Source organism: Hylobates moloch, unplaced genomic scaffold, assembly GCF_009828535.3.
Source record: "Hylobates moloch isolate HMO894 unplaced genomic scaffold, HMol_V3 SCAFFOLD_8, whole genome shotgun sequence".
NCBI classification, from domain to species: Eukaryota; Metazoa; Chordata; class Mammalia; order Primates; family Hylobatidae; genus Hylobates; species Hylobates moloch.
Window position 1 is genome coordinate 66942764 of NW_026652283.1, and position 19618 is coordinate 66962381.

Genomic DNA, 19618 nt, shown 5'->3' on the forward strand with positions numbered 1-19618 from the left:
TATAATGAAGATACCAGTTTTCTCCAAAATGACCTAATGTAAAACAGGAAGAACTGATTCTAAATTGTGTATGGAAGAACAAAGGGTCAAAGCAGCCATGATATTCCAAAAGAACGAGGTCGGGGGCTTACTTATATCATCAAACTACTGTGTTTAAGAATATGATATTGACAGCAAAAAAGTAGAACAGAACAGAATAAAGAGAACAAAAGATCCTCCCACACACAAACAGAAACATGATATGATACAGGTGGCACTACATATTGGGGTACAAATTGATTATTCAATAAATGAGGCTGTGATAAATGATTATCCACATGGTTAAAAATTAAAGTGAATCTCTCCCTCACACTATACACAAGTCAATTCCAGGTAGAATAAGAACTTGAATACAAAAAATAAAGCTCTATAATTTTTAGAAATAAAGATTATTTTCACAACCTTGGGGTAAAGAAGAATTCTTGAATAAGACACAAAATCCCACAAATGATAAAAAATATCGACACATTTACCAAATTAAAAATAAAAACAAGCTGGCACAGTGGTGCATGCCTCAAGTCCCAGCTACTCAGGAGAATGAGGCAGGAGGATCACTTGAACCCAGGAATTCGAGCCTGCAGTGAGCTATGACTGCATCTGTGAACAGCCATCATGCTCCAGCCTGGGCAATAAAGCAAGACCCCATCTCTAAAAATCAAAAAATGTTTAAAAAGTCTGTTCATTAAAAGACACCATAAAGAGAGTGAAAAATACAAGACACAAACTGAAAACAGGTATCTGCACACAATTTTTAAAAATCCATCAGCAGATAAACTTCCACAAATCAGTAAGAAAAACAAACGATTCAATAGAAAACGAGTGAAAAATATTGAGTTAAAAAATACAGGAAAGGAAATATATATATCACGCTTGTACAACCCGCGGCATGCAGGCCTCATGCGGCCCAGGACGGCTTTGAATGCAGCCCAATACAAATTCATAAACTTTCTTAAAACATTACAAGATTTTTTTGTGATTTTTGTTTGTTAGGTTCAACAGTTATTATTAGTGTTAATGTATTTTATGTGTGGCCCAAGGCAATTCTTCTTCCAATGTGGCTCGGGGGGGCCAGGCGCGGTGGCTCACGCCTGTAATCCCAGCACTTTGGGAGACCGAGGTGGGCAGATCACGAGGTCAGGGGTTCAAGACCAGCCTGGCCAACATGGTGAAACCCTGTCTCTATTAAAGATACAAAAAATTAGCCGGGCATGGTGATGCACACCTGTAATCCCAACTACTCAGGAGGCTGAGGCAGAAGATTCACTTGAACCTGGGAGGTGGAGGTTGCAGTGAGCCGAGATCGTGCCACTGCACTCCAGCCTGGGCGAGGGAGTGAGACTGTCTTAGAAAAAAAAAAATGTGGCCCACGGAAGCCCAAAGATTGGGCACGCTGATACATACAATATGTTAGTTACATAAACATTGAAACAAGTAAAATTAAATACATCATTTAAACAAATATGTACATGTAGTAAAACTATTCAGAAAATAAATACACAAAATTCAAACACAAAATTCAGAATCATAGTTTTCTCATAAAGAGGGAAGGGAATGCCATCAGGGAGAGATATAGGGACTTTCAATGGCACTGGAAATGTGCTATTTTTTCAGTTGACTTGTGGGTGTTTTTTTATTAATGTTCTTTATACCTTAAATAAATGTTATAATCTGCTCTGTGTGTAGAAGCTTCCTTTGAAAAGCTGATGGACCTTTTGTATAGGAAGCTGAAAGCAATTTTCAAAATGCTGATGTTTTAAAGCAGAATTTCTTTCAAGAAAATCATTAACCAGTAAAATGGAGAGAAGCAGAGCTCATCTGGCTAGAGTGGGGAAGGAGAAGAACCAGGACCTCCTATACTCTCACTCATAGTTCATAAAAGATTAGATAGCACAGGAGTATTTGAGAGATCCATATGCATGTTCCTTAAATACCACTCAAATTCTTCACATCCACATGTAAATTTGTTCCAGTGTGTTACTATACAAAACATGGTCTCCTCCAAATCAGCTCAATTACATTAGCATAGGCATTTTTAGTTATTATGGTGACAGGTGTCACTCTAATAGTCATTTATCTTATTTAATTGGCATATTTCCCGGGATCATCAAATTGGCAACTTAAGACACACTCAAATTGGTAAGCTCCAAACATTTTAAGTTTCCTTGAATGAGAAACATTGTACTCAGTTTCGACTAGGTTGAATAATAAATTAAGAAAACATTTCTAGAATCTTTAATAGATTTTTTTAAAGAATCATGCTTTCTGTTAATCTGATTAATTTGAAAAGGTTGTAAAAATAGGTCGTCAAAAATAGATTTTTAAGAAGGATTTAACAGAATCAAAATAGCAAAGAAACAGTAAGCCAGTGACAGTCTCAAAAATGAATGTCTGGCACATAGTAGGGATTCCAATGCATTTAACAGATGAATAAAGCTGAAACAGAGTTTAAGTAAAAACGTGAAAATTAATTCACTGGCTAAATTTCCATTTATTTATTTATTTTTTTAAACTGCCATCTAGGTCAATAACCTCAGATGATGTAACAGTTGGGGATATTACCTATGTTCACACTTTAAAGCAAGTACGGAATTTTTCTTCCATATTGTAATTACTTTCCATTCAAAGCTATATAAGAAGGAACTACTGCCAGGCACGGTGGCTCATGCCTGTAATCCCAGCACTTTGAGAGGCTGAGGCGGGCAGATCACCTGAGGTCAGGAGTTTTGAGACCAGCCTGACCAACATGGAGAAACCGCATCTCTACAAAAAATACAAAATTAGCCAGGTGTGGTGGTGCATGCCTGTAATCCCAGCTACTCAGGAGGCTGAGGCAGGAGAATCGCTTGAACCCAGGAGGCGGAGGTTGCAGTGAGCCTAGATTATGCCATTACACACTCCAGCCTGGGCAACAAGAGCAAAAGTCTGTCTCAAAAAAAAAAAAAAAGGAACTACTAAAACAATTCTCCCTTACATTTCTTATTCCATAGCCTACAACCCTGATTCCAGTCAAATAATGAATTAGTATATATTAAGAATTCAAAATATACAACCAAATATAAGTCCAAAATATGTTCATTTATAAAGAACAGTGTTATAAGTATTATAGCTGCTGGTTGTGGCAGTTATGAAAAACTTATTTTTAATTTCAAACACTTCTACAGGCTAGCTGTCCACATTTTTAAGTTAAAAAAAAAATTACTGGCTGGGCGCGGTGGCTCATTCCCTGTAATCCCAGCACTTTCGGAAGGCTGATGCGGGCGGATCACGAGGTCAGTAGATGGAGACCATCCTGGCCAACATCGTGAAACCCCGTCTCTGCTAAAAATATAAAAATTAGCTGGGCACGGTGGCATGTGCCTGTAGTCCCAGCCACTCAGGAGGTGGAGACAGGAGAATTGCTTGAATCAAGGAGGCAGAGGTTGCAGTGAGCCGAGATCACGCCCCTCCACTCCAGCCTGGTGATAGAGCAAGGCTCCGTCTCAAAAAAAAAAAAAAAAAAAATTACCTTATAGACAGGAATCATTAAATAGTCCCTATGCACTGACACTTTTAATATACATTTAAAAATAAACCTATTCCGATTTTCATTCTATTTAAGCAGAAAATCACTTAAAACCTAATTCCCAGAAAAAGGGTTTAGTTCAAGGGCTTAGATATACAGTCATACCCTTTGGTTGCAAAATACTTAGAAAACTGTTTTCCTCATCTAAAAAATTCAGAACTCTTTATTTTTAAAGTATTAACTTTTAAAACATAACTGAAATGGATGTCCCTGAAAATAGTCCTAAATCTAGATAATCTGAGACCTCTTAAAAGGCTTTCCTAAGTACCCAGCCACTAAGAACAGCCGACCTTGAGGTCAAAGGATATATACAGAAAATAAACAATTCCCTGAAAAGGGACAGTATACTATCAGTCTATAAAAAATTTAAAGATCACAGACACCATCTATCACATCTATGCAGATTCTCTAACAATAACCTAAAGTTATTTTCCTCTTATTTTATAGTTTGTGTGTAAAAGGAGTAAGTCTAACCAGGTATGAATACATTCAAGTCGCAAATCCTACCCCATTCCTTTATACTTACTTGCAGCCTGACAATGAAATCGAAATCCTCGTGGAATTTCACCTACAATACAAAATATCATGTTGAGAAGCAGAAATTTCAAAGTTCTCTAGTGCTACAGTAATACTCTACAAGATGACCAAGTTATCACACAGAAAGGTAATTTTTCTTACATGAAAATACAAAAGATTAAACTTTTATAGGGTTTATTTTTAACCAAAGGTATGAAAACTGTTAAAGAATTTGGTATATTGTCTAAGCTACTTTTAAGTTACTCCTTACAGAGAAAGAAATGTTAGATAAAGAAAGCATGTGTCAAAAGAGTCTTAGCTCCACGTCCATGAATGGGCCTCAGGGGGCCATAAGGGCGTTGATACGGCAAGGTGTATATGCGTTTCTCAGAGTAAAAACAGTCCCCAAATTCTGTCTTTTTAATATTTTACAACCTATGTGGCGAAAAGCAGCTCTTTGACTTGTCCTAAGTAGCAACACTCAAGTGTCAGTAGGATGATTATTAGTTTTTCTGTCATCTAAAAATGAGGAGGAAAAAGTGCTGGGATGTCCTAATTAATTTTAAAGTAACTGATAATTGACAAAACTAAAAATGAAGTCATGTCCCCAATCTCTTTTCCCTATATATTTTTCCTACTTACCTTCAAGGGTATCAAATCCTATGTGTTCATACCTACCTTGCTTTTTAATGGGATGGAACAGTAGGAAGAAGAGATGCTGATAATATCTGAGAGCTGATTAAGTATTAGGCTATTTCCATATTTGTCATCTATTCCTTAGAACAATCCTCCAATAGATATTATCCCCACTTTACAGATGAGCTAATAGGTTCAGAGAGGTTGAGTAATTTCTTCAAGGCTACAAAGCAATAGCAGCTTAAAAAGCTAGTTACCACTGAGGTGAAGGATGAGGCAGAGAAAGAAAAGATCATGGCATACATAGCTTTTAGGAAATCCCAAGATGTAAGGCCATAGGTAGGTGAATAGCAGGCTATGAATTGTTCAGATAGTCTATCCATCTGATTTTAATGGTAACTTGAGGTAAAAGCCTAAACCAAAAAACCCTTCGTCAACACCTAATTCCTAACAGTTTTTCAGTAAGTATTATGAAGTCTTGTTACATTAAGAACACAGCTGTACATGAGCTTGTAAGAAAAAGTACTATTATCAAATAAAGTCAAGATTAAAAAAAAAAACATACATGTTTAAGCTCTAGCATCTACTCTGACTACTTACCAGGATTTATAAAACTGTGGAAATCTGCCATAATACCTTCTTGGAGAGAATACTTAACACAGCCAATTTCACAAGGGAGGAAGCGCTGTTCACAATGAGGAGGTAGCTCACCATGGCTAAAAATGTTCAAAAAATAAAAAATGCCTCCAAGGAGAGCTAAAAAATAAATTGTAAGATAAAATGAATAAATGAATGTCTCAAATTTACCTCTTCCACAAAAACCTCTTTAACTGAAGGGAAAAAATGTTTTAGAACAATTTTCTTTCTGTTCCTATATTCCTAAATGAGCTGGAAAAGAGAAAACCAATCAGCCGTACCAAATAAAGAAATCAAAATTCTTCTAATTACAATTATCAAGGATTAAAGTAACCACTCTTTGCATGAAGCAACAAAATTATTCCAACTTGCAGCCAGATCTACATAATTCGGCCATAGATAAGTCCTGAATCTCAGGAATGATATAGAGCAGTGACCCATATTCAACAAATATATAGGTCTGGGAAATGAAGCTGAGCAGAATCAATGTAGAAAGATTGATTGTTCATAGTTCAAGTAATATGAACTACGAACAATTTAGTTCATTCTTTTTTCACTTTTTACCAATACATATAAGAATAGATCTGAAAACGTTACTCCACCTGTTTACTTTTGTTTTAAGTGTATTTAAGTGTCCAACTGTAAACAAGTCTAAAAAATACCTATGTTTAACAACATATAAAGTGGTAGAAACAGACCAGATTTTTGTTAAAAAAAAAAACCACTCTCCTATTTTATTTCAACAAATTACCTAATCTTTTATAATGTCAGTACCACAATATTTAACACTTGCAGTTATTTACTTTGAAATGGCAGATCAAAATGAACAGAAAACATTTCTACTGACAAATATAGTGTTTTGGGCACTCAAATTTATCTAAGCAAAATATTTCAGGATTACTCTACCTTGATCACCTTTTAAAGACAAAGTTGACATATCTGGAGGTGAAACATTCTGCTTTGGTACAAGCATGCCTGGCTTCCTCAGTGGTGTGAAAACAGGTTTCTAAAGAGGAAGAGAATGATTGGCTACATAAACTCTTGCTGGACACTTTAGACCATACATTAAAATTTAGCTAAATAACTGCAAAACAGCCTATAGATTACCAAGGTCAATGAATCCAGTGAATAAATATATCTGTCAATAATACCAACACCCAAAGGCAGAATAACAAATTATAAATATTCTGAATCAGAAGGGAAGTGGTAAATAACCAATGCCACTACTACTGAAAGCCATTTTGCCCACTACTGATTATCCAAGGTAATCATCCTGAGCCACCTACTACATGCCAGGCCAGTGGCCAAAAGCACACTATGCCCCAAAGTACTCTAATGTTGCTTGTTTTTCACTTAAAGTCAAAACCAGATTATGTTGTCTCCAAGTCTCACATGAGGTACACATACACCATAGCTTAAGTTTTGAGGAGAGATATCTTGTAAGAATAAGGCTTGCAAGTATAAGTACAAACTCAACTGAGCTTCTACTCATAAATCCACAAAATAAAACTATCTCTTGAGTTTCAATCCAATGTTGACAGTTTAAGAATGGAATTTTACCATGTAAGAATGGAAAAAACAAAGGGTGGGGTAGCACCAACAATTACCTTGCACTTTCCTGATACAAATCAACAACAAATTTTATTTAGTACTTTTAACATTCTGCTACACAGAAATTTACCCAAATAAACTTCAACTTTCTTTTTTTTTGATACAGAGTTTTGCTCTTTCGCACAGGCTGGAGTGCAGTGGCGCAATCTAGATTCACTACAACCTCTGCCTCCCGGGTTCAAGCGATTCTCCCACCTCAGCCTCCTGAGTAGCTGGGACTACAGGCGTCTGCCACCACGCCCAGCTTTTTTTATTTTTTACTTTTAGTAGAGTTGGGGTTTCCCCATGTTGGCCAGGCTGGTCTCAAACTCCTGACCTCAAGTGATCTGCCCACCTCCGCCTCCCAAAGTGCTGGGATTACAGGCGTGAGCCACCGTGCCCAGCCTATTCAACTCTTGTAAGACATACACACATACACCAACTAATCCAAGTCTTGTTATTTCAATATTTTAAACACAGCAGCTGGCTTTGTTTCAGGTGTCATTTTTAAAAGAATGGTATATTTTGCTAAAGAAAAAAAGACAGAATGGTCTAAACTACTTTTAAGCCCCCACTGCCCACCCCCCACCCCCGCTAAGGCTCATTAATCACAGAAGAGTTGAAAGGGACACCTTGATGTCATCTAGTACAACCCCTAGATTTTACACTCCCATTACTGATCAAAGTGTATTGTCTGCAGGTTTCCTAACAGGAATTCCCCAGGCCTTTCACCACCAAATTACACCAATGTGTGCATGCCCTAGTTGTGGAGGCTGTTGGTTTTTTTTAACAGGTATTCTGACACCAGGGGAAAAGAAGAACGTCGTCTTCGCACTAACTGAACCCCCAAAGCAGTCTACCCTTGACATTCACTCATTCACTCATCCAGCCTTTACTGAATACGCCTATGTGCCAGGCAGATGGCGGCTCTTCTCTTGTTAACTTTACCTGATTCTCTGAAGGCCCAGAGTCCTTTCCCTGAGCAGCCCTCCACTCTCGAGCCATTTCTGCGTATTTCTCCTTTTCTTCCTCCCTCAGAAGCTTTTGGAGATTGAAGGGGCAAAGAAGAGAAACAGCCGTGAGGATCCCGTGCTCCAGGGCCCGCAGGCAGATGCCGGGGCATTACAGGGAGGTGGTTCTGGTGTCAGTTTGCCCAGGGCCACAAACAGGGGCCTTCCTCTTCCTCTGGCAGGGCCAAGCCGCCTGACCTCCTCGAGGCCTTCTGCCCTCCCGCCTCACCCTCCGGCTTGCCCAACTGCCCTGCTCAGCCCTCTCACTCCGCTCCAGCCTTACCGCCCAGTCTGCGGAGCAGTAGGGGATGGCATCAGCAACGCGAGCCACAGGCAGGCCTCGTCGCCGTAGTTCGGGGATCTTCTCCTGCACGAAGAAATAGTAAGCATTCCGGCTGGCCTTGCGGTTCGGCATCGCAGCGCGGACACGTTTCCTGGCCTTAGATAGCACAAAGCACCGGCGCCCTCGCCGGGCTCCCGCCCTAAGTAACCGAGGTGGGCGGCTGCGCACGCAGCCCGCAACTCTTGGCCAATCAGGAAGCGGCGCGCAGTCACATTGCCCTGCTGGGGGAACAAACAGCCTGAGACTGGAAGATTCCGGCTCGTGCCGCTTTGCGGGTGAGGTGGGGGGAGAGCGTGGTCGCAGGTGCCAAGTGCTCTGATTGGCTGGGTGCATGGCAGGCGGAGGCATTGTCACGTGGGAGGCCTGGAGCAATTGCTGTACATTATTGCGTAATGTGCGACAAAGTAGGTAGAGAAAAAGAGGAACTGTGGGTGTTTCCGTGTTTTACAGGTACAAAGGGCCGGCCAGTTTTGTGCCAAGCACTGTGAAAAGTGTTGAGGAACATGTATGAGGAACATGACAAATAAGATCTTCCTTGCCCTCAAGTTTACAATCGAATGAGGGGAGAGGATGACAAAAACCAGTGAACCAACAAAACCGAATTTTTAAAAAGTACATTTAAAAATAAGTGTTAGAAGGAAACATAGAGGAAGAGGTTGAGATTTAAAATATCCTTAAATATTTATAGATTTCCTCATAAAACTGTTTCCTTTTTGTCAATTTTATTTCTAATTAACAATGAGTTTTTATGAAAATTTTCTTTTAAAAAATTATATTTTCTAATTGGTTACTGCTGATGTCTAGAGAAGGTATTGATTTTAGTTTTGGTCCTATGTATTTAGTCACACTACTGATCTCTTATTTTAGTTTACATCGTGCTAGTTGGTTCTCTCGGTTTTCTAATTATGTTTCCCAGAGAAAATTCCTTTCTCGGGTCAGCTTTCTAAGTGTGTGTATATGGGGTATGTATATGTTTAAAATCAAGAATGGCAGTTGAAAATTTGCTAAATTTCTGGATCTTTTCAGGTAATCACACGGTTTTATCTTTTAATTTTTTTTTTTTTTTTTTTTTTTTTAGACAGGGTCTCAGTCTGTCACCCAAGCTGGAGTGCAGTGGCACAATCCCAGCTCACTGCAGCCTAGACCTCCTGGGCTCAAGTAGGACCTCCCATCTCACCCCCGGGAGTAGTTGGGGCTACAGGTGCACACCACCAGGCCCCGGTGATTTTTCTGTTTTTTTGTAGAGACGAGGTCTCCCTATGTTGCCCAGGCTGGTCTCACACTTCTGGAGTCAAGCGATCTGCCTGCCTAGGCCTCCCAGAGTGCTGGGATTACAGGCGTAAACCACTGAACCCAGCCTAATTTGTTAACATAAAGAATATTGCTAGATTTTTCTAACGTTGATGCATCCTACCATTCCTAGTATAAACTATAGTTGATCATGAGGCTTTGCTTATTTTTTAAAAAACATAATATAGAATTTTGGCTTCCTTGATTATAGTAATATTGAACTGTATAGATTTTGTGGTATTTTCTTTACCAAATATTGGTATCAGGGTTGTGTTCAGATAGAATAATAGATGGGAATTATCTTTTCCTTGACAGGTTGGTAGAGCTTATTAGTAAAACTCTCTGACCTTTTATATCTTTGGAGGGTTAGTTCACCTTTAACTACCATTTCAATATCTTGTGTATGGTTATTAGTCTTCTCAGTTTTCTTAGTTTTCTTCACCTAATTTTTGTAATTATATTTTCCTGGAAAAATTGTCTATCTCATTTAGATTTTTCTAGTGTATTGGTATAAAATATGGCAAGGATCTGAAGCAGCTGGAACTTTCATACATTATTGGTGGGACAACTGCTTGACAGTTTCTTATACTTATCATAGGACCCAGCAATTCCATTCTTCTAGGAAAATGAAAATATATATCCACAAAGCCTTGTAGATGAATTTTGAGAGTAGAACTATTCATAAGAGCTCCAAGCTGGACAACCCAAACGTTCATCAACAGGTGAACTGATAAATTGTGGCACATTCATATAGTAGACTACTACTCAAGAATGAAAAGGAATGAACTATTGATATTCGACATGGATGAATTTTGAAATTTTGTTGAGTGAAAAAAGGCATACATAAAAGTATACATAGGATGTGATTCAGTGTATACAAAACTTGAGAAAATGTAAAACTGTAGTTATAAAAATCATATCAGCAGTTACCTGGAGCCAGGAGGTGGGGAGGGGAGATTGAGAACTGACACAGGGAACCTTCTGGGTTGTCAGAAATGTTCTCTACTTTAATTGTGGTGTTGGCGGCTATTAGTAGTATATATTTGTCAAAATTCATCAAACTATGGACTTAAAATAGGTGCGTTTCATTTTAAAGTCAACAAAGCTGACTTTAAAAAACATTGGCATAAAAACAAATGTAACAGTTGATTGTAATTTTAAACACACACACACACACACACACACACACACAAAGTCCCCTTTTCATTCCTATTTATGCCTTCCAGATTTTTTTCCTTAATACTTGCCAAATTTTATTTTATTGATCTTTTAAAAAACACTTGTAGTTTTATTGATCCACTTTACAGTTTTTCTTTCCCTTTTCACTCATTTCTGCCTTAAGTTTATTAATTCCTTCTTTCTACTTCAGGCTGTTTTATGTTTCTTTTTTTAGTTTCTTGAATAAAAAGCTTTGTTCAATTTATTTTCTTGCCTGTTTATTATGTTTCTAATTTTTTCCTTCTCTGTGTTAGCTGGATTGATAAGTATTTTTTGCTGTACTTTCTCTTCCACTGGTTTTAAGGTTATACAATCTATTTTTCTTCATTCTGCTGTTACCCATAAATTTTAGTGCACTTGTTTTAAAACTTACATTTTTATCACTACTTTTACAGCTAATAGGTATTCACATCCCCTCTTCCCAAATAGACAAGCAGCTTAGAAAATTATTACTTCTTCCCACTCAGACTTTCCCACTCCACGCACCACCATCCCACTTCTGTCTCCCACGTTGGTATCATCTGGGATTTTAATTTCACGTTGCTTTTTTTTATAACAACATTTAGATATGTCTAAAGTGTATAATTTATTGAGTTTAAACCTATGTGTACACCTGTGAAGCCATCACTGCCATCAAGATAATGAACATATCCATCCCCTAAAGTTTCCTCACTACTCCTTTATGCTGCTTGAAGTTGCCCACAGTTTACTGATGCTCTGTTCATTTTTTTCCTTCAGTCTTTTTTCTCTGTTTCATTTTGCATAGTGTCCATTGGTGTCTTTGGGTTTACTAATACTTTACTCTGTAATGTCTAATCTGCATTAATTCCATCCAGTGTATTTTTCATATCAGATTATTTATTTTCATCTCTAGAAGTTGATTGGGTATTTTTTAAAAATCTAAAAATCTTTAAGCATATCTCTACTTAACATAGTCTATCCTTCATCTACGTTGTTTAACATGGAATACAGTTGCAACGTGTAATATAATAACCATTAATTCTTGTCTACCCATTGTATTATCTGTTTCATTTCTGGGTCTGTTTCTACTGATTGATTTTTCTTCTTATGGATTATGTTGTCCTGCTACTTTTGTATGCTTGGTAATATTTGATTGGACGCTGGTCATTGTAAATTTTACCCTGTTTAATGCTGCATATTTCTATATTCTTATAAACATTTTTGGGCTTTGTTTTGGGACACAGTTCTGTTACTTGGAAACAGTTTGAGGCTGGTTTTCACTCTTTTTAGGCTTACTTTTCTGCTTTTTATTTGAGATCAGAGCAATCTTTAAGGCTAATTTTCTCCTCTACTGATACAACATCTTTCTGAGTACTGTACTTGATATTCCATAAAATTTAGAGCCAAATTCCACTTTGGCTGATGGGAATACAAACTATTTCTAGTCCTATGTGAATTCCAAGGATGGTTACTTGTAATCCTTTCAGGTTGTTCTTTCTTTGGCTCTGTGTAGTTTCTTCCCACGCATGCACTGATCAGTATTCAGCTCAGGCTTCAAGGGAGATCCTTACCACATCTCCAGAGCCTTTTTTTTTTTTGGTCATTGTGCTGTTCCCTTGTTTCTGGTATTCTGCCCTGCAAACTGTATCCACTGTGGTGCACCTGGACACCCACCTCCATCTCCTCAACTCAAGGAGATGCCACGGGGCTCTGCCTAGGTAACCCATTGTGATACTGCATTCTGGTACTCTCTCCAGGCAGCTACCTGTGGCAATCACAGAGCTCACCTTGTTTGCTGTGGTTCTTTCAGGGGTTACTCATCTCTACTCCCCAATGTCTAGTGTCTGGAAACATTGTTTCATATATTTTGACTTTTTTTATTAGGTTGGTGCAAAAGTAATTGCAGTTTTGTTTCAAGCTACTGGATACATTCATTTCCTGTTACTCCACCTTGGGCAAGATGGCTTTTTCATATTTTAACATTTTTAAAACCATATTTAGATTTAACTACCAAATTTTTAGATGGGTGATCAGGGCAAACCTCTATGAGGAGCAGGTGGCTTTTATAATGAGAAAGGATGGAAGGAATAGAGCTAGTCATGTGAAGAATTGAAAGAAGAGACTTCTAGACAGAGGGAACAGTATGTGTAAAAGCCTCAGGTGATAAAGAATTGGGTATCTCTTCAGAACAGATGGAAGACTAGTTAGTGTTGCTGTACTGTATCTAGTCAGGTGAAGAATGGTGCCTGCTGAGGTTGGAGTGATCAACAGAGATTTGGGCTTGACCATGACCATTGTAAGGGGTTCGAGTATTGCTCTAAGTACAATTGGTGTTCATTTAGGGGGGTTATTTTATATTTATTTATTTATTTTTAATTGACAGATACAAATAGTATATATTTATTGTGTACAACATATTTTGAAATATGTATATGTTGTGGAATGGCTAAATCAAATGACTTAACATATGCAATACTTCACATACTTATACTTTTTTTTGTGGTGAGGACACTTGAGAGCTACTCTATTTAAGGGTTTTAAAAAAACATTATGTTTTCTATTTGGAGAAAGAGTTCAAAGCATTAAGAATGGGCATGGTGAGACCAGTTAAGAGGCTCCTTCAGGAGTCCATGTGGGTGATGATGGCAACCTCGAACAAAAAGGAAAGGCTGGACTCAAATTGTATTTTGGGAAAAATAGAACTAGCTAATGGATTGGTTGTAGGAGTAAGAAAAAAGGAGGAGTCCTAGGATTTTGGCTTGAGTAACCCACTGGCACTTAGTGCTTTTCCTAAGATAGGGAGGACTTTGGGGCAGAGGGAAACAGTGCTAATGCCAAGGAGGGTCCAAGGTACAAAGCTCCCGATAATTTCTATTATCTGCTCCTCTCCTCATAGGTCCATTTTTTTTTTTTTTTTTTTGAGACAGGATCTCATTCTGTCAAACAGGTTCGAGTGCAGTGGCGCAATCACAGCTAACTGCAGCCTTAGTCCCATGGGCCCAAGTGATCCTCCCACCTCAGCCTCCCGAGTAGCTGGGACTACTGGTGTGCGCCACCATGCCCAGCTAATTTTTGTATTTTTTGTAGAGAAGGGGTTTCGCCATTGCCCAGACTGGTCTCAAACTTCTGGGCTCAAGTGATCTGCCTGTCTCAGCCTCCCAAAGTGCTGGGATTACAGGTGTGAGCCACTGCTCCTCTCCTTCTTTGATAAAATTGATTTTTTTCTATTTTAGTTAAGTCCTACATAAACAGAATAGCTTTCCCCACTTTCCAACCCAGATTGATTTTTTTCTATTCAGAAATTCTAAAGGGTGGCAGGTTTGGGTTGAAATATGTGGAGGGGGTGGATCAAGAGTTCTATTATGGACATGTTCATTTTGAGATGCCTACTATATATTCAAGTGGAGATGTCAAGTAGGCAATTGACCATGTAAGTCTGGAGTTCTGGGCTTGAGAAAGAATTCAGAAGTAAGCCACATAAAGATGGTATTTAAATTCATGAACTAGATGAGATCATCTAAGGAGAGTGAAAAAAAGGATCCAGGATGGAGTCCTGAGGAACACTAGCATTTAGAAGCCAGAGAAGGAAGACCCAGTAAAGATGACTGAGAAGAACATGTGAAAAAGTAGGAAGAAAGGCAGGAAAACCAAGAGAGGGGAGTGATTCCAGTAGCAAGTGGTTCATTTATTCAATAGATATGGTTCATTTATTCAATAGAGCCCACTGAATACTAGCCTCTATTTTAAGCACAAGAATAGGTTGAATAGAAAAAAGCTTATAGTGGAGAAAAAAACAGGTAATAAATAAATAAATAAACTATTACATATATAACAAGATGTCAGAACATCCTTTTGGACAATAAGTCCAATGAAGAAAAATAATGTAAGATATGGGAATAGCAACAGATAGAAGGTATAGTTTTAAGGTTAGTAAAGGCCCTATATGAAGAAATGAAATTTGAGCAAAGACTAGAAAGAAGAGAGCAAGCAAACCATGAAGATTTCTGGAGAAGAGCATTCCAGGCAGAAAGAATAGCAAGGGCAAAAGCTCTGAGGTGGGAGCATATCAGGTATGTTTGAGGAACAGCAAAGTCAGTCACATGGCTGGAGTAAAGTGAGTGAGAGGGAAAGTAGAGAGAGTATTAGAGAGGGAGCTAGGGCCAGATCATATAGGATTTACAGGGCCACCATAAGGACTTTAGATTTTTGTCTAAATTGGGGGAAACCATTGGAGATTTGGATGACTATTACTTTTTTTTTAAATTAAGTATTATGAGGTGTGATTTTCAACCAAGTATGTGTTATGCAAACCACTGAAGAGCACCACAAGTGTTCTTGGAAAATGTGGCTGAGTTTTTTCCTGATGGTAGTTTAAGTGAAGGCCACATTATTCAGTGTGCATCTTCCCTCCTGTGCTAATAATAATAATAGTAGTAACAATAGGTGACATTCATTGCAAGCTACATCTGGCTTTCTGCTAAACACTCCACAAGGGTTATCTTATCTCCCCTTCACAACAACCCTATGAAATAGATTCCATGATTATCCCCATATTGCAGAAAAGGAAATTGAGGCTGAGTGGTGAAGTGACTTCCACATGCCACACAGCCTTTGAGTGACTTTGACATCTATGAGATCCCAACTTAACACTCATTCCAATCTGTTTATCTTAGATGTTCAAGGTTGTTTATTACCTGATGCTTTGCCAAAGTTAAGAGATAAATTTCTGAGTACCATCTAGACATTGTTTGAATGTGCTCTCAGATTCTTTAGTAACTCAACCTGATGTCTGGTTGATTCCTCCTGCTTGCAATATACATGTGAATTCTACCTCTTGTGACTCCTTGCAATGTCTTTCTCAATTGATGTTAGCATTCTCTTCATGCTGCCCCTTGTTAGGTGTTTGTTACTTCTTGAGCTCTTGTAATGAGCTCTTCCATGGGAGAGACCACAATCTGTTGTCTCTGTCTCCATCAATTCATCCTACACCCTGTGGCCAGAATAACTTGGCTGAGACACAGGTCTGATCTTGTTCTACTTAGAAATTCTCATGGATGGTACATTGCTGGTGGAATTACGTCCAGATCTGCTAGCCTGGTTTCCCTTGGTTCAACTTCAGCCTACCTTTCCAGCCTTATTGCTGACTCTGCCTTTTATAAACCTATGCTCTGGGCAGCAGTTCCTATTCTCACCTCTGCCTATTGCTTGTGTATCTGTACTACCTCCTGCTCCCTTTCTGCCCCTAGAAATTCTGTCCAGATGATGTTAAAGCTTAGCCCAGGGGTCACCTTTTCATGAACATATCTCTGACCAGGACTACTGATAACTAATTGACCCTCCCCCACTTAATTTTCCTACCATATTTGGTACATGTCCTAATACAGGCCCTGTCACACCATCATAAAGACCACATATTTGCCTCCCTCCCTCCCTCTCTACACACATGGAGACAACTCAGATGTAAGCTCTTTGACATAAGGGGCTGTGATTCATTCATCTTTGAAATCATATTCGTTTTTAATTTCTAGATAGCATAGTGTCTAGAATATAGTAAGTATTCAATAAACGTGTGGAATAAATGAATGAATTCAGGGAAAAGAAAAGGAGAGATGAGGAAAAGGGAAGATGAATACACTGGGGGTAGTTTGTAATTAATTAGACAAGGACACATTGATCATCTCTATGTAAAAGGCACCTACTCAGAATTGGGGAAGGAGTACAGAATTAACACTTCTGTGGGAGATCCTCACCCCGCTATTTCAACACAAAGGTCAAGGCTGCTGTTTTCTAACCCTGATCTTTAAAGCCCACATGCCACTTCTCTTGCTTGAGCAGTTTCTTTTCATGGTGCTCGATGTTCTGGCCTTCTCACTCTAGCTCTCTTCCCTGCCCATTTGCTGGGGGTGAGGTCATCGGATGACATATTTGTTCTGGCTCATTTCCCTCTCTCAGGTTCTGTCTTTGACCTGTGCCAGGAAGAAGGCCTTTAGGAGAATGTGCAGGGCTGGGCTCTGAGAAACAATCTTCTGGCTAAATCACCAAGACCCAGAGCCCAAGGCAGCTTCATCTTGTAAACTATAGGCAGCCAGTTACCCTTTCTTCCTATAGCCTTTGGGCTATAGGAAGCTTCTTGACCACTAGTATAAGAATTGCTCTGCTGCTCATCTGGGGGGCTGTCAATGCTGTTCTGGTCTCCAAAGGATGCTAACAATGAAATAAAAACAGAAACAAAAGCAAAAACTGGAGGCAGGGCTCCTAAAAGAGCAGTAACCTTCATCTCTGGCTCTGTAACTTACAAAGAAATTATAGGTTGCACTGTCAGTAAAAGCTCCCAGGGCTCAACTGCTCATAATTAACTTGATTAACTGCTCACGAATGAGACATAATGAGAGCAGGTGTACATGTGGGGGCTTTGTATCTGGCTGAAGATACAGGCCTGACAAAACACCTGTCACTCCTTCTCCTTGCTTCTCTCCTTTCTGCAGGGATGTCCTAGAGACTGGAGGACAAATTTACAATGAGTAAATTTTGGCATGGGCACAGCTTTTGTCCAGCATCTTTTCCTATATTACAGAAATATTAGAGGGTATAGAAAGTTATAGGCTGGGCACAGTGGCTCAAACTTGTAATCCCAGCACTTTGGGAGGCTGAGGTTGGAGGATTGCTTGAGCCCAGGAGTTTGAGACCATACTGGGCAACATAGCAAGATGCAGTCTCTAAAAAAAAAAAAAAAATTAAAAATTAGCTGGGCTTGGTGGCATGCACTTGCAGTCCCAGCTACTTGGGAAGCTGAGGCAGGAGGATAGCATTGAGCCTAGGAGTTCAAGGTTGCAGTGAGCTATGATGGCACCATTGCAGTCCAGTCTGGGTGACCGAGTCAGACCCTGTCTCTAAAAGAAAGAAAGAAAGACAATTATAAAGAAAAAATATAAATGAATGATGATCTTCCCAGAGATAACCATTGTTACTCATTTGTTTCCTTTGTCCCTTTTAAATGTATTTTTTCATATTCGATACCAAGCTCTAAATATACTTTTATGTTCTATTTTTCTGCACATTATCCTTGGATGGACCTTTTTAGGGAATGCTTTGGTAGAGAGCTAATTCAGGCAAGGGCTGCCCCCACTGTTGAGCAGGATCTAGCTTTAGGATGGGGCACACAAAGCATCACCTAATTCAACACCCAGCACCACTGCAGTTGGATTTGAAGCCTGAGACTGCAGGTTCTTGGATTAAATCTGCTGGAAGTACATGGAATTTTCAACACATTGTCCCAGCCTTTTACCTTTTTAAATTTCTAGTTAGTATGGTGTCTAGTGTCCAAGTTCAGATTTTGTTTTGTTTTGTTTTGGCATAATGCATTTGTATACTTGCATTTCCTTTCTTTAAAGCATTTTCTTAATGAAACAATTTGTTCAACATGAAAGGACTTCAAGATTGAAAATGTTTTTGGTTTTCAGTATAGGGTGCCTAGAGTCTCCAGTTTTTTTAGTTCCTTGGTTTTTTTGGTTCCAGTTTTTTTAGTTCCTTGGTTTTTTTGGTTCCAGTTTTTTTAGTTCCTTGGTTTAATTTAGTTTTTTTTTAACTTATAATTCATTGAGGGTGGTTTTGAAGGTATGGAGGATGGGAAAGATAGCAAACCCAAAAGGTAGCAAGAGAAAAAAAAGATGGACCAAACTTACATGAGAAAAATGGTATCTGTTTCAGAGTCATACTTCATATATTCCTCTTGGAATGCAGGATCAGAGAGAAGTAGAAATATGATTTTATCTGTGTGCTTTAAACAGACTCACGTTAAGCAGTATTCATGTGCATGCATGCCTGTGTGTCTGCAATGAAATCATGTTTTAAAGAGGATTCAGCTACATTATATTTATAACTATGTGGTTGCTACCAGCTACCAGCATGTCTCCTTGCGGTGGTTCACTTCTCTTTTCTCTGTGTCCTAATTCTGTTCTATAGTGTAGAGCTTTGCTGAAGCAGCCTGTTAGTCCCCCCACCACATACAATCCCAGCTGTGGCTTCCTGGGAATCCTGTTCTGGTCCCATACAGGTCCTTGTTCTGACATGTTTGTCTCGTTGCAGTAGAAAGTTTGAAGTATTGCAGATCCAGACCCCTTCCTTGGCTGTGATGAATCAATCACTCTATTTGGGGTCCTGTCCTATTAGGTCAGAATGAATGAACAACTGGAGCTTAACCAGATCCAAGGCTCATTAGAAAACATCAGCTCAACAGCTTCCCAGGAGAAAAAAAAAAGATAGGTATTGCTTCTTAAACATTACTGTGCATCGGAAGCACCTGGGGAAAGTGGTTAAACTGCAGATTTATGGGTTCCACCTGGAGTTTCTGATCTCATTATTTTTAGTAGAGCCTGGGAATCTGTGTTTAAGCAAACATAGTAATATCATCCTGATACTGGAAGTTCAGAAACCACATTGGGACTCTGGGTGCCATATCCCATCACCCACCACCAATATGGAAAAATAACACCATTCTCCCATCCTCTTTCCACCTCCATCCCTTAGGCTACATGTTTTGAATCATTGCATATACTTCAAAATTTATATTAACCCTTCATCACCTTGGTAACATGTGCAAGGTGATGGAGGGGCACACATTGTGATTCACTCCAGTTTAGCATCCCCTTCAGGATGGCCTGGGCCCCACTCACTCAGGAAGATTCAGGATACACCATGTGTACCTCTCTGGCTATAAAGTAGACATGCAGGGCACTACATGGAAAACACATTTCTGGGATGATGGACAAGGCAACTGCATTCTATGATTCATTGTGGCACAAGCTCTTCTTCAAGTCT

The 19618-nt window shown here is 39.0% G+C and overlaps 2 protein-coding genes across 3 annotated transcripts in view; one reads left to right on the top strand and one right to left on the bottom strand.

Moving 5' to 3' along the window:
* The window catches only part of MAEL (maelstrom spermatogenic transposon silencer), a 32608-nt gene extending 24086 nt beyond the window's left edge, over positions 1 to 8522 (bottom strand). The window contains exons 1-5 of one of the 2 annotated variants that reach the window (XM_058443107.1): positions 8273 to 8522; positions 7928 to 8020; positions 6305 to 6395; positions 5354 to 5509; positions 4128 to 4169 (exon numbers count right to left, since the gene is read on the bottom strand). In XM_058443107.1, the coding sequence (XP_058299090.1) occupies positions 4128 to 4169; positions 5354 to 5509; positions 6305 to 6395; positions 7928 to 8020; positions 8273 to 8404 (514 nt within the window). In that variant the 5' untranslated portion in view covers positions 8405 to 8522. Of the gene's footprint in view, positions 1 to 4127; positions 4170 to 5353; positions 5510 to 6295; positions 6396 to 7927; positions 8021 to 8272 lie in introns of both variants that reach the window. The other variant, XM_032161101.2, reaches the window with a different exon arrangement.
* A 142-nt stretch (positions 8523 to 8664) lies between these two features.
* The window catches only part of ILDR2 (immunoglobulin like domain containing receptor 2), a 74417-nt gene continuing 63463 nt past the window's right edge, over positions 8665 to 19618 (top strand). Inside the window, exon 1 of the mRNA XM_058443108.1 lies at positions 8665 to 8736. The gene's annotated coding sequence lies outside the window, so the exon portion shown is untranslated. The remainder of the gene's footprint in view (positions 8737 to 19618) is intronic.